The 14,323-nt window shown below is 60.4% G+C and overlaps 1 protein-coding gene across 5 annotated transcripts; it reads left to right on the top strand.

Annotated features, from left to right (window-relative positions):
- ARHGAP45 (Rho GTPase activating protein 45) lies at nucleotides 576-14,317 on the top strand. Of its 5 annotated transcripts, none has more exons than XM_003353961.4 (23): nucleotides 576-957; nucleotides 1,846-2,176; nucleotides 5,366-5,509; nucleotides 5,689-5,773; nucleotides 5,855-5,927; nucleotides 6,079-6,145; nucleotides 6,264-6,401; nucleotides 6,491-6,555; nucleotides 6,764-6,874; nucleotides 6,959-7,039; nucleotides 8,810-8,998; nucleotides 9,205-9,342; nucleotides 9,442-9,632; nucleotides 9,747-9,871; nucleotides 9,948-10,031; nucleotides 10,181-10,285; nucleotides 10,396-10,568; nucleotides 10,966-11,154; nucleotides 11,251-11,388; nucleotides 11,593-11,819; nucleotides 11,900-12,110; nucleotides 12,997-13,105; nucleotides 13,462-14,317. In XM_003353961.4, the coding sequence occupies exons 1-23, from the start codon at nucleotides 868-870 to the stop codon at nucleotides 13,818-13,820; spliced, it is 3,423 nt and encodes a 1,140-aa protein (XP_003354009.1). In that variant the 5' UTR covers nucleotides 576-867; the 3' UTR covers nucleotides 13,821-14,317. The 5 variants fall into 5 exon arrangements, with proteins under 5 accessions (XP_003354009.1, XP_020939940.1, XP_020939941.1 ...); XM_021084283.1 differs by lacking the exon at nucleotides 576-957 and adding an exon at nucleotides 1,068-1,184; XM_021084281.1 differs by having other exon boundaries at nucleotides 626-957; nucleotides 9,205-9,632.

The following is a 14,323-nucleotide window of genomic DNA, read 5'->3' as shown; positions in this document are numbered from 1 at the left end:
GGGGAGGGGGGTGCCGGGAGGGGAGAATGAGGTGGGGAACTGTACCCACCGCTCTGGCCCCAGTTCTGAGAGTGGCCATGGCTGGGATGGGAGGAGACGGTGAGGTGGCCTGAGGCATTTTATCAGCCCTGCTGCTGGCCAGTGGTCCGGTGGCCAGGGGTCAGTGCGTGTGCCCAGGATGTAGAATGCGGCTGGGGGGAGCTGGGCTGAGGCCAATGCAGGTGGGGCACAGGGGGGTGACCGCTCTGCCCTACTCTGGCCCAGCCCTGGGCCCAACAGGGGCTCTCCAGAGGACGCAGGGTGGGCACACCCATGAGGGAACAGCAACTGGAGGGCGGGTGTGTCTGTATCCGTTTCATCTGGGGAGCTTGGTGGTTTCTGAGCACGTGTTAGGACCAAGTCCGTGTCGCTGTGTGTCACTGTGCACGCGTGTCTGCTCTGCTGGGTGATTTAGGTCTTCCGAGTGAAGGTCAGCGTCTCTAGTGGCCGCCGTGTGCCTGCCTGGGGCTCGTCTGGGGCCAGCACCAGGCAGGGGAACCTCATCTCACATGCGCGCGCAGGGCTACTGAAAGCGGAAGCTAGGGGCGGGGCCCAGGACCCCACCTTCAAGCCCACTGTGCGGAGGGGCAGGCTGAGGCCCAGGCCTGAGAGGATTAGGGGCGGGTCTGCGTCACCGCCTCCGGAGGCCTTTTCCTGTGGGGGGAAGCGCTGCCAATGAGGGCTGGGCCTGTCACGTGGGCCTGACAGCTGGGGAGGGGGTGGCCGGTGACAATGTGGTCCTGAGGCCACCAACATCAGGAGCTGCAGCGCTGAGACCCCCGGCCCGCCGCCCTCGGGCCCTTCGGGGCTGCTGGGCACGGCCCCACCATGTTCTCCAGGAAGAAGCGAGAGCTCATGAAAACCCCATCCATCTCAAAAAAGAACCGGGCGGGAAGCCCCTGCCCACAGCCCTCGGGGGTGAGTGAACCTCCACTGGGAGCGCGGAGCAGGCAGGGAACCTTGGAGCGCCCCCTGGACAGCAGGGGGACAGGGTGGGGGGGGTCACCCTGTGCTCAGGCCGCCGGGCAGGGCCAGGCAGTGCCATGCTGGGCCAGCAGCAGAGGGCTCGAGCCAGCTACAGCCCCCATCGGGCTGGACAGCAGGGGCCACGCAGGATGGGCCGGGACCCCAGTGTTCAGCTCACGGTAGGAGCCCTGTGGGAGGCCACCACACCACCATCCTATCCAGGGCTGGTTGTGGGGTCCCGGGAGTGTGCCGGGCGGGTGTAGGGGTGTGAGCACATTGGGTCTGGGACTCTAGGGTAGGGGCTCAGAACTGGGGGCCTCCAGGCACCATTAGATTTGAGAGCCATGGCACTGCCATGGGCAGAAGGTTTATAGGGAGCAGAGTGTGGGATGAGACCCATGGGCACAGGGCCTGGGTGTAAATTTTGGGGGCGTCCGTGAGACTCGGGGGCCTGCTGAACCTTTAGAGTTCAGGCTTCAAGGTATCATTACCAATGAGTCTGTGTGCCTGCAGTGACCTGGCCTGAGGGCAGCTAAGGAGACCCTAGCCCTCCCTACCCTCTCAGGAAGTGGGGTGCCCCTCCCCCGCACCCCTGCAGGCACCGCCCCTGGCTGTGGTTTGGGGCAGAGACGGTTGTTTGTGAAAGCTCTGGGGAAGAGGATGTTGGGTAACAGGTGTGGGAGGGGCATGACACCAAATCTCAGCCCTCTGACCTGTGGCCTTTGCCCCTGTGGAGTCAGGCTGAAGACCCTCCAGAGCCCCACTTCACCTCTGGGGAAACTGAGGCAGGGCCTGGGGTCGGGGGAACACCTGCTGTACCAGCTCCCCTTCCCCTCCCAGGAGCTAACCAGGAGAGATGGGGCTGATACAGTGTCCCTGGGACCCAGCTTGGAACCACCAAGTGTGGCCTCAAATGCCAAGGCCACAGGCACACTCAAGAGGCCCACCAGCCTGAGCCGCCACGCCAGTGCGGCTGGCTTCCCATTGTCCGGAGCCAGCACCTGGACGCTTGGCCGTGGCCACCGCAGCCCACTGACCACGGCCAGTCCAGCCGAGGTACCCAACCAGGGACCCTGCCCCGACACCGTGGAGGACATCTCCCATCTGCTGGCTGACGTGGCCCGCTTTGCCGAGGGCCTTGAGAAGCTGAAGGAGTGTGTTCTGCATGACGGTGAGAAGCTGCAGGCACACTGAGGCCTGGGTAGAAGGCAAAGTCAGACACAGATGTCCCAAGCCGGGTGGGGTCAGGCAGGTGGAGGGAGGGACTGGGGGAGGCTCCGAAGGGGGTTATAGGGAGGGCTTCATGGAAAAAGCCACTGCAGCTAGGGTTCCAAGGGATGTATAGGAGTTTGGTAGCAATTAGGGAGGAAAGGCATTGAGGCAGAGGGAATGTCCTCAGAAACATCAAATGGAGATGCATTTGGAAGAACAAAGTTCTGGTGTATGAAGCCTATGAGGCTGAAGGCATTGAGAATGGCAAGCAGAGTGTCCCTGGATGTTGTCCTGACAGTGGTGGGGAGCCATAGAAGGTGATAGAGAAGGGATGGATCTGCATGTTGGACTGAAATGCACTGGAGGCAGGCTGAGGTCTGAATCTCTGGACAGAGATTCAAGAGGGACAAGGGGCAGGACTGGCACGTAAGCTGCAGGAGTGATTGGCCTGTGGGATGGCAGTTCCGTTTTCTCCGCGCGTCCGCTGACAGCCCAGCTTCCTGCTGAGTTATTTTCATCTGCTTCCTGTTTGTCCCTGGCAGCCAAGGAGGGCACCTCGATCCCTCCTCCCGGAAACCGCAGTGCCAGGGCTGTGCTAAACACTCCGGCCAGCTCCCTCCAGGTGCCCATTTTACAGATGAGGCAACTGAGGCCCACTGTGGGGCCCTGACTCACCCCACCAAGTTGGGAGCAGAGTCCCAATGTCACCTCAGCCTAGAGAGAGACTTCAGCTTCGTAGGGCTAATGGGGGGCTCTGGCCAGGCCTCGGCTGGGACTGGTATGTCAGCCCCAGGTTATCTAGTCCCGGGTGGGGCGCGAGTTGTTTCCTGGGGAAACTCTAATCTCGGTTCCTTTCCGATCCTGGCGCTTCCTTGGAGGCCAGGCCTGGGCGGGGCCAAGCCAGCAGGAGTCCTGCAGAAGGTCAGCCAGAGCTGGGGCACCCTTCTTTGTACTTTGGTGTTGCCCTGGGCAGGGAAGAGGCCCAGGGAGCAGAACGGATGGGCTTCCAGCTCGGTGCTGCTTTTGTTGCTGTGAACCTCCTGCCAGCTGTCCCTTCTCTCAGCTTCATCTGTGAAATGGGGCAACAATGCGCCCCGCAGGGTTGCTGACTAGGACCAGATGTCCTCTGAATATCAGGATTGTTGTGGGGACACAGACCCGCACAGCAGCTTGCGAACCCCTGTGCAGTCCGCCCAGGAGGGATCCACGTGGGCGGGGCAGGGTCTCTTGGCCTCTCCTCATCCCCTTGCCTGGGCTTGTTTCCTTGCCTCCTGCTGGCTTGGCCCCATCCCAAATCCCAGGAGCTGAGAACCTCGGCCTGGGCTAGTGGGATGCCGCTGGGGCGGAGCTTCCCTCAGTGGGGGCAGGGTCTTCAGACCGGCCAGAGCCAGTTTGGCTGCGGAGGACCCGGCACCAAGGACCCCAGACCAGCCTCTGTCCTGTGTGTTCTCGGTACCCACCCCCTGACGGCCGCGCCATGTGTATCTGTGGGACAGTGCACCCCGGGCTGGATCAGGGCCCTGTGCGCTGCCAGGCCAGGCCCCTAGGTGAGGGAACCGTGCGGGGTGAGGGGTCTGGTGGGGAGCACGTGGCGCTTGGGGCATTCGTGGCAGGCCCCTGGGGGTGCAGGGCTTCTAGGTGCTTGCCTTGCGGAGCTGGGCTCCTCCGGGCTTCACCAGAGTCCCACCTGCCATCAGCTTCCCAGGCGGGGGTGCCAGGGGGACCCAGGTGGCTGCGGCCAAAGGAACCCGAGGGGCGGCGGGGTGGTGGAAGGAATGTCCTGGGAAGGGGCGTGGCCCAACCTTTCCTTGGTGGCCTCCCGGGATTCCTGAAGCTCCTTCCTGCCCCCTTGAGTTGGCTTCGGATTTCAAGCAGCAGATTGTGCCCTCGTCTGAGGAATGGGCTGTACAGGAATTTGGGGCCAGGGCCTCCATGGCGGGGGAGGGGGTTGTCTCCCTGCTGGTGGCATCTATCTGGGTCCTTAGTGCAGAAAAGGGATCAGGAGTTCCCGTCGTGGCGCAGTGGTTAGCGAATCCGACTAGGAACCATGAGGTTGCGGGTTCAGTCCCTGCCCTTGCTCAGTGGGTTGATGATCCAGCGTTGCCGTGAGCTGTGGTGTAGGTTGCAGACGCGGCTCGGATCCCGTGTTGCTGTGGCTCTGGCATAGGCCAGTGGCTACAGCTCCAATTGGACCCCTAGCCTGGGAACCTCCATATGCTGCAGGAGCGGCCCAAGAAATAGCAAAAAGACAGAAAAAAAAAAAAAAAAAGGAAAGAAAAGGGATCAGACGCCTATTTTCAGGTGCCACTTATTACTGTTGTTGAGCATCACCCACCAGGCAGAAGGCACACAGGTGTGGAAGCTGTGCTCCCAGCTAGCAGCCAAACACCTCCTGGATGCCAGCGTCTGGTCATTTCTTCCTCACCCACATGTCGCTTCTGGTTTTGTCTCCACTAGACGGTGTGTATTTTGTGCACACTGTTCTGCCTGCACACATGGCTTTTTTCCAATCAAGAACATTTGAGAAAGAACGTTTAAGAACATTTAAAGCCACCTTCCAAGATGCAGATCTGACCCTGACCCTCCTTTGCCCAAACTCCTTCTATGGCTCCCCATTGCCCTCAAGATAAAGCCAGGCAGAGTCCCATGCTCATGCCTCGTGTAGATAAAAAGCTGTGTGATCCTTGGAAAATCATTTCTGTGTGCCTCTGTTTCCTCATCTGCAAAACAGGGGCGATGACTGCCTGCCTCATGGAGAGGCTGGTGGGAGAGAGGGAGATAATGGGGTATTTAAGCCACAGTGCCCAGGCAGTCAGGGCTGGGGAAGAGCTGGATGGAGCCTTGAGTGTTTGGGGCAGAGGCCAGGTGGGCTGCCTGGAGGAAGAGGCACCAGGACTTCAACTTGAAGGGCAATGGGAGTTTGCTTTCTGGTGGGAAAGAGGGTTTTGAGCAGAAGTGCCTTGGCTGGCCTATTGACCTGGCCAGCAGTCCAGAGAGGGACAGTGTCCCCCCTGAGGTCACACACTGAACTTCAGGCAGTTACATTCTCCCACCTTGGCCTCAGTTTTCCTACCTGGGGATAGGAGCTCTGAGGAGGAGGTGGGCAGGCTTTCCTTCCCTCCCTGCTCATACCCACTCTGTCCAGCAGACCTCCTTGAGGCCCGCCGGCCACTGGCCCATGAGCGCCTGGGTGAGGCCCTCCGTGTGATGCGCCAGGTCATCTCTAAGTACCCACTGCTGAACACTCTGGAGACGCTCACGGCTGCTGGCACTCTCATTGCCAAGATCAAAGGTAGCTGGCCAGGACAGGGCAGTGACGGCTTCCTAAAGGAGGGGATGTGTGAAGTGGGTCTTGAAGGATGCATAGGAGTTCAATGGGCACAACAGCTCCAATGCTCCTCCTTCAGTTAGTTGCACGAGTGGTCACCTCCCAGAGTGGGCCAACCCCTCTTGTCCTGTCTCTGCCCCCAGCCTTCCATTACGAGTCCAACAATGAGTCTGACAAGCAGGAGTTTGAGAAGGCTTTGGAGACCATTGCCGTCTCCTTCAGTAGCACGTGAGCGTGGGGCCCTGCGGAGGGAGGTAGAGGGTGTGGGGACCCACGTGCCTCTTAACACTCTCCCCTCTGCCCCTGCAGAGTGTCCGAATTCCTCATGGGTGAAGTGGACAGCAGCATTCTCCTGTCAGTGCCCCCCGGGGACCCGGGCCAGGTGAGCAGGGTGGCCTGGATGCTTTGCGGGCTCAGGCTGGTGGGGCCCGTGGTCTCCTGCTCTGTCCAGGGGGGCGGTGACTGTCCCAGGCAGGGTGGGCATCCACCAGGGCCCAGCACAGGCTGGCCTCACCTGTGTCCCTCCCGTACAGTCCATGGAGAACCTGTACGGACAGGGGAGTGAGGGTGCTCCCACCAGCACTGAGGACTGTGATGTGGGTGAGTCTCTGAGCCCCTGATGGGTAGGCGCTTGAGTGGTGGGCTGAGCGGCAGAGGACTGGGGCTGGGGGCTAGAGGGTGACTAGGGTGGAGACCCAGCTGAGTGGACACCCTGCAGGCTGCCTGCCCCCGGAGGAGGTGGACATGCTGCTGCAGCGCTGCGAGGGTGGCGTGGACGCAGCCCTACAGTACGCCAAGAACATGGCCAAGTACATGAAGGACCTCATTGGCTACCTGGAGAAGCGGACAGCCCTGGGTGCGAGCTGGGTCCTGCCAGGTGGGGGCTGGTGGGAGGGCCCTGGCCCCTGTACTCACCCCTGCACTCCCGCCCCTCCCCGCCTGCAGAGATGGACTTCGCCAAAGGCCTGCAGAAGATTGTCCACAACAGCAGACAGAGCGTCACCCAGGAGGTGGGGGCCCTGGGGGGAAGCGATGCAGCACGGGGGGCGCTCAGGCCGGGTATGTCGCAGCCCCGTCGAGAAAGGTCAAAGGAGAGGGTTCCTCATCTGCACAACTTCAGCTAAGGGCCCGGGGGAGGCGGCTGGGCTTCCACGAGGGCTTGGGGAGCTGGGGCGCCCCTCCTGATCCACCCCATGACAGCCGGCCCCACCCCCACAGCCCCACATGCCGCTCCTGTCCATCTACTTGCTGGCCCTGGAGCAGGACCTGGAGTTTGGTCATGGCATGGTGCAGGCAGTGGGCACACTGCAGACCCAGACCTTCATGCAGGTGGGCTGTGCCGCGGAGGGAGGGGGAGAGGGAGGGGGCCGAGCCAGGGTCCTCGCTCACCCCCGTTCTACCCCCTCCCCCCAGCCCCTGAACCTGCGGAGGCTTGAGCATGAGAAGCGCAGAAAGGAGATCAAGGAGTCCTGGCACCGTGCCCAGAGGAAGCTGGTACCGTGGGGGCGGGGGGCGCGAGGTTGGGAGGGGGCAGAGCGGGCAGGTTTGCGCATGCGCAGCCTTCAGACCCAGTCTTGGGCGGTCCTTTCTTGAGTTTTGCGAACACCTGGCACAGTGGCCCCTCCTGTGCCCCCGTGGGGGCTGGCTGTGGTATCATAGGTTGGAGCGGGTCCTGCCTCTGACCTGCCCCAGCTCCATCACTGTCACAGTTCAGTCATCTGGAGGAACAGTGTCTCCCGCGGCTTCCATGAGCTGCCAGGGTTGGAGGGAAACGGAAGTTCTCTCTTTGGGGCTGTTCCAAAGGCACTGGTATCTTTTGCGTTGCTTTTTTGATCTGTTAATAGGGTCTGCAGTGAGAAGTGCCCCCACAGCCTCAGGTACAGCTACAGCTACAGCTAGTGGTGGCCTGTGGCTCCCTCTGGAATAGCTGCCAAGTGCACCTCTCCCTGCTTTTGTACACCTGATGACAGCTTGCCGAATACCCTGTTTCACTTCTGGCCTTTTACACTCACCTCCACATCGGAGGACTCATCCCATTTCAGTCCATGTGAAGCTCCTCATCCCTTTTTCACACCATGTGGTGTATTTCACTAAATCCCCATTAATGGACATTTTAGATGTTGGTTGGCTGTTGCTATTTCAACCACCACTGCTGTTGACAAGCTTTGCCCCTGTCCCTCAGACTTGTGACCTATCATTTCTCTCAGATCAGTGTCCAAAATTTGATGATGGGTCATAGGGTGAATGTGTTGATTTGCCAGTGGTCTTTACGTATTAGAGAATCCAACCCTTGATGATATATATGTGTTATAGACTCCCCCACCTCCAGTTTATTGCTTTGACTTTTGATTTAACCTGTTGCCTGTTTTTGCCGGTTGAAACCCATGATTATTAGTGGCAGTCTTTTCTTTTATAGTTTTTGGGTTCTGTGTCACGCACGGAAAGGTCTTCCCCTATGTTTATTTTTAAAAATCCTCCCATGGTCTCCCCTAGTACTTGGATGAGTTATTTTCTTTATGTCTAATCCTCTGATGGTGTAGGCTGTGAGGTGTGGCCCCCAGAAGGCCCACTGGGTTTTGACTAAGTGCTTTTCCTGCCAACCTTGAGGGTGCCTGACTTCCTGTCTGGGCGGCCTCACTGTTGTCATCTATAACACGGGAAGTGAAAGAGACAGACGCACAAGTTGCTTTGGTGGGGGTGGGTGTAGGTGTCAGAGGATGATACAGTTTTTTTTTTTTTTTTTTGTCTTTTTGTCTTTGGTTGTTGTTGTTGTTGTTGTTGTTGCTATTTCTTGGGCCGTGAGTGGCATATGGAGGTTCCCAGGCTAGGGGTTGAATCGGAGCTGTAGCCACCGGCCTACGCCAGAGCCACAGCAACGCGGGATCCGAGCCGCGTCTGCAACCTACACCACAGCTCACGGCAACGCCGGATCGTTAACCCACTGAGCAAAGGCAGGGACCGAACCCGAAACCTCATGGTTCCTAGTCGGGTTCGTTAACCACTGCGCCATGACGGGAACTCCGGATGATACAGTTTGTAACTCCTTCAGACCTTAGCTGTGGCTCGGCTTCCCCAGCTGTAAAATGCGCATGAGATGCTGACTTCTCCCCAGGATCCCAATGTAGATGTTACCTATTCTTCCACCATTGGGTCTTGGGTTGGGGGGGCTCTGCTTGACTGACCAAGGTGTCTTGGCAGAAAGATGGCAGTCCCTAATGCAGTACATGGCTGATGGGGCTGGTCTGCTCACTCCCACACCCATAGCAAGAGGCCGAGTCAAATCTGCGTAAGGCCAAGCAGGGCTATGTTCAGCGCTGCGAGGACCACGACAAAGCCCGTTTCCTGGTGGCCAAGGCGGAGGAAGAGCAGGCTGGCACTGGACCCGGGGCGGGGGGTGCAGCCTCCAAGACCCTGGACAAGCGGCGGCGCCTGGAGGAGGAGGCCAAGAACAAGGTGAGGGGGCAGTGGAGGGCAAAACTGGTGGCGGTAGTTCCTGAAGTCCTGAGTGGGACTTTTGTCCAAGCTGTGCCTCCTGCCAGGAATGCCTTCCCATCCTTTTCTGCCTGGCTGGTTTCTGTGCAGGGCCCCACGATGCCCTGAGGGCTGATCCACAGGCTGAGGCCCCTCTGGTTACCCTCCCCCCCTTGCCCTCAACCCAGGCAGAGGAAGCCATGGCCACGTACCGCACGTGTGTGGCGGATGCTAAGACACAGAAGCAGGAGCTGGAGGACACCAAGGTGACGGCACTCCGGCAGATCCAGGAGGTCATCCGGCAGAGCGATCAGACCATCAAGTCGGTGCGCGCTTGGGCCCCACGCACTCCCATGGCAGGATGGGTGGGGAAGCTGCCTTCCAGCCTCAGACCGCTCAGTACTCATGTGCCCACCCACCCGCAGGCCACCATCTCCTACTACCAGATGATGCACATGCAGACGGCCCCGCTGCCCGTGCACTTCCAGATGCTGTGTGAGAGCAGCAAGCTGTATGACCCAGGACAGCAGTACGCCTCCCACGTGCGCCAGCTGCAGCGTGGTGAGGAGCCCGATGTGCACTATGACTTCGAGCCCCACGTCTCCACCAATGCCTGGTATGCTATCTGCACATGCCCGCTGGGGTGGGCCTTCCTGCCTGAGACGCCAGCAAGTGCAGGGAGCCTGTGATTCCCGTCATGGCCCCTCTTTTTGGCTGTTGGTCCTACTAGGTCCCCGGTCATGCGTGCTCGGAAGGGTAGCTTCAACGTTGGCGACAATGCAGGGGCGGAGGCTGCAGGCACCCCCCCGGAGGAAGGTGGGCCCAGTGATGGGGCTCTTGCCAAGGACCGCAGGGGTGAGTGTCCAGCCGGGGCGGGCACCACCTCCCTGCAGCCCCCCTCAGCCCTTCACTGGGGACACCTCTTTCGCAGGTGGGCGAGGACACCAGGTGCACAAGTCGTGGCCGATCTCCATCTCGGACTCCGAGGCCAGTCTGGACCCCAGCCCTGGCTCAGGTGAAGGAGCCTGCCTGGCCCAGGGGTGGAGAGCTGCCGCCCCTCCCAGGCTTCAGTGGGCTTATGGTGCAGTTGGGGTCATGGAGCTGGGGAGCATCTGGCTGGACCCTCCCCACTCCGGGTGTCTGATGCCCCTGTTTCCTGCTCAGGCGACTTTAAGAAGTTTGAACGGATGTCTTCCAGTGGCACCATGTCATCCAGCGAGGAGCTGGCCGACCAGGAGGGCAGTGCAGGGGCATCAGCCTTTGACCAGAGTGAGAGGCCACTGAGCCTGGCGGTGGGGAGTGATGGGGTTTGGACTCCTTTTGTGGGCCTGGCCTTGACCTGCCTCTGTGACACTGACCACCCCCCTCTCCCTCACCAGCTGACCTCAATGGCATGGCCCCAGAGCTGCCTGTGGCGGTGCCCAGTGGGCCCTTCCGCCACGTGGGGCTGTCCAAGGCAGCTCGTACCCACCGGCTCCGGAAGCTCCGCACGCCCGCCAAGTGCCGGGAGTGCAACAGCTATGTCTACTTCCAGGGTGCTGAGTGTGAGGAGGTGAGAGGTGGTCCCAGGGGAAGCCAGGCACCCTCCTATACGTGCTCAGGACTGTCCCATGCAGGGCACACCTGAGGGAAGTTACGTAGGAGCATCTCCCCTAGGGGGAGAGCGTCCCAGGAAGAGGGCACAGCCAGTGCAATGGCCTGGAGGCAGGATCAGAGGGCAGAAAGCCAAGGTGGATGGATGAGTGCCAAGGCTGCCATGGCAGCAGGGGCGTGTCTCCCAGCTAGGAGGGGTGAAAGGAAGCCAGGGCAAAGATCTGGATTGTGCTTTCAGAAACTGCCCCCCAGGGGGCATTGTGAGAGCAGCAGGGAGGAGGCAGGAGGTGGAGCCAGGGGTGTCTGCGCTGGGCTGGGAGGCTGGGAAGGGCTGCTCACTCTGCACCCACTCCCAGTGCTGCCTGGCCTGCCACAAGAAGTGCCTGGAGACCCTGGCCATCCAGTGTGGCCACAAGAAGCTGCAGGGGCGCCTGCAGCTCTTTGGCCAGGACTTCAGCCAGGCCGCTCGAAGCACCCCCGACGGCGTGCCCTTCATTGTTAAGAAGTGCATCTTTGAGATTGAGCAGCGGGCACTGCGCACCAAGGTGACCACCGTGGACACAGCAGCGGGGGTTCTGGCCAAGGGGAAGTGCAGGAAGGGGAAGGGGCGTGGGTTGAGGCTGATTTGCCAGCTTTTGCAGGGTATCTACCGGGTCAATGGGGTGAAGACACGTGTGGAGAAGCTGTGCCAGGCCTTTGAGAATGGAAAGGAGCTGGTGGAGCTGTCGCAGGCCTCACCCCACGACATCAGCAATGTCCTCAAACTCTACCTGCGCCAGGTGAGACCAGAACGGGGCAGAGCCCATGCTAAGCTGGACCTTAGCGGCACAGGGCAAATGCCAGATGGGTGTGACCAGTGCTGAGCAGGGGCACGGTCAGTACAAGGTGGGAGGGACTGGTGCCTGGTAGGGGCGGGGCCAGAGCAGGACAGGCAGGATCTGCACAGGCCTCCTGACCCCCACACCTGACCGCTCACCCTGCAGCTGCCCGAGCCACTCATCTCCTTCCGCCTCTACCATGAGCTTGTGGGGCTGGCCAAGGACAGTCTCAAGGCAGAGGCTGAGGCCAAGGCAGCATCCCGGGGCCGAGTGGACGTCACTGAGAGAGAGGCTTCAGCAGTGGCCATGGCAGGCCGGCTGCGGGAGCTCCTACAGGACCTGCCGCTGGAGAACCGGGCCACACTGCAGTACTTGGTGCGGCACCTGCGCAGGTGAGGACCGGCCAGGCAGGGCCAAGGGTGGCAGGGTCCCGGGAGCCGCTCACACCTGCTCCTGCACCCCCAACCCCCAGGATTGTGGAGGTGGAGCAGGACAACAAGATGACACCAGGGAACCTGGGCATCGTGTTTGGGCCCACGCTGCTGCGGCCCCGGCCCACTGAGGCCACAGTGTCTCTCTCCTCCCTGGTGGACTACCCCCACCAGGCCTGCATCGTGGAGACCCTCATCACCCACTACAGCCTGGTCTTTGAGGAGGAGCCCGAGGAAGTGCCTGGTGGCCAGGTGAGGGCTGTCATGCTGGGTGAGGGGTGCTGGGCATCACTGGGACTGGGGAGGGGGGTGTCCTGCACACTCTTTGTGGGACATAGATGGAAATGACTGGGAGATGTGTGACTGGGCCCGGGTGGGGCGTGGGGGTGGGCTCCAAGGCATCTTTTAGGCCAAGAACTGGATTAAGTGTGGGTTCAGGAGTTAACAAACCCAGCTAGCATCCATGAGGACAGGGGTTCGATCCCTGACCCTGCTCAGTGAGTTAAGGATCTGGCATTGCCATGAGCAGTGGTGTAGGTCACAGACGTGGCTCAGATCTGGCGTTGCTGTGGCTCTCGCCTAGGCCAACAGCTGTAGCTCCAAATGGACCCCTAGCCTAAGAACCTCCATATTCGTGGGTGCAGCCCTAAAAGACAAAAAAAAGTTTGGGTTCAATGCTAAGGGCAGAGCCCCAGGCAGTGCAAAGGCCCTGCAGCCTGCCCTGTGTCCCTCCTTGGAGCTCAGAGCAGGCCTGCACTTGACCTGCCACTTGTGGGCCTGCAGCAAGTTCTTGTGCTCTGGCCCATGAAGCGTGGCTGGATCCAAGCTATGGGTTTCCCTTTGCCCAATGGCTCTCACGTCCATAAGTCTGTTCATCTAAGAGTAGCTCCTCGTTCCTGTGCTCAGTCCTCCCCATGCACCTGAGGTGGCAGAGGTGTGAGGCCTTGGTGCAGCCTCAGGACAGCAGCCCCTGCCCTGGTGTCCAAGCCGGGACTGACTGGCCTTCTCACTCACAGCAGCAGGGTCCTCAAATGCTCAGTGGGTGTTAAGTTTTCAGGGTTTTAACTCACAAGACAGAAAATGGAACTGGGGATGGCTGGAGCTGGGGCGCCCCTCTGACCTCCACCTCACCCTGCAGGAGGGGACGTCCAGCCAGCAAGCTGAGGTGGTGGTCCAGGTGCCGTACCTGGAGGCGAGCGGGGGTGCGGCCTTCCCCCTGCAAGAGGAGGCTGAGGACGGGCCCCTCGGTGAGTGCTGGATGATGTGTGGGTTCAGGTCAGGGGTCCGGAAGCTGTGTTCTGATTTGTCTCGCTCAAAGAGCATATGTTGCTTGTTTGTTCAATCGTCTTTAATCTGTTACCAACTCTCCCTAAGAGACAGCATTTCTAGGTGCCTACAAGTGGGCACCTGAAAGTGGAAAAGACCCCAAGTGTTTTGAGACTCCGTGCCTCCGCCTGACCGGGCAGGGGTTCTGTGTGGGGATGTCGCTCAGCGTTTGGGAGGCAGAGACCCATGGCACATCTGTCCCTTCCTCCTTCCCCATCTCACATCTTCCTCCTGTCTCTCCCTGCCTCCTTGTCCCTGTCTCCCTTGGACTTGCCAGAACCGCACATCGCCTCCAATGACTCTGACTCAGAGCTGGAGGAGGCCCCGGAGCTGCCCTCCCCGGCAGGCGGGGGTGCCCTGCACCGCCTCAGCTTCCTGGAGAAGCAGGGCAGTGAGGCCAGCGCTGAGAGCAGCCGGGACAGCCGAAGTGGCAGTGAGGAGCAGCTGGGCGCTGTGACTGGGGAGGATGGCGACGGGCTCTGGGAGAGCCTTGGGGAGGACCCAGCACAGCGGCTCTCCGAGTACAATACCAACCAGTGCAACAACGTGGCCCCGGTACGGCTGCCGGCCATGAGGCTCCGCGCCGGGCGGCTCCCCACAGGCAGCGGCTGGGAGAGGCAGCCAGAGTTTGTCTAGCTAGGCCGGCTCCTGGCCCTGCGGATGTCCAGTCACTGAGAGGTTGCTCCCATGGCCCACAGCGGTGAGAGCACTGCTGGCCAACTTTTCCAGAAGCTTCTGCCCATGCTGCTCTGCACACCTACCAGGCCCAGCTCCATGGAGCTGGGGTGGGGGCTGTGATGGAAGGACCCTGCTGATGCTGGGTGGAGGGCTGTAGGCTTTTGTGGGTGGCGGGCCGGCGGTCTGGGGATGCCCTGCACACCCTGCCCACCTGGGGTTTGGCCCCCTGGCGTGTGGGCACACAGTGAGGTACCACAATGCACTTCTTTGAGGGATGAGTGCTGATGGGGTGGGGTGGGGGGGCTTCTTTTCTAAGGTGGTGTAGATGTTCCAAACTGTGGTGGTGGGTACACATGTGCATGTACTAGAAGTGTGGAACTGTCAATGATGACTCACAGGCACGTGAATTCTGTTTCAGGGGAGCTATCGAATAAAAATGTAGGTATCTGTGCTTACCTGGG

The sequence above is a fragment of the Sus scrofa genome, chromosome 2, assembly GCF_000003025.6.
Source record: "Sus scrofa isolate TJ Tabasco breed Duroc chromosome 2, Sscrofa11.1, whole genome shotgun sequence".
Lineage (NCBI taxonomy): Eukaryota > Metazoa > Chordata > Mammalia > Artiodactyla > Suidae > Sus > Sus scrofa.
Note: the sequence above shows the minus strand (reverse complement) of the source record. Positions and strands in the feature narration are given on the sequence as shown.

Bases quoted from the DNA above. Each gene is read 5' to 3' on its own strand.
- ARHGAP45 (XM_021084281.1), top strand. From the start codon at position 868: ATGTTCTCCAGGAAGAAGCGAGAGCTCATGAAAACCCCATCCATCTCA. The intron at 5,928-6,078 runs GTGAGCAGGGTG...CCTCCCGTACAG, and splicing joins CCCCCGGGGACCCGGGCCAG to TCCATGGAGAACCTGTACGG. The intron at 6,556-6,763 runs GTGGGGGCCCTG...CCACCCCCACAG, and splicing joins GACAGAGCGTCACCCAGGAG to CCCCACATGCCGCTCCTGTC.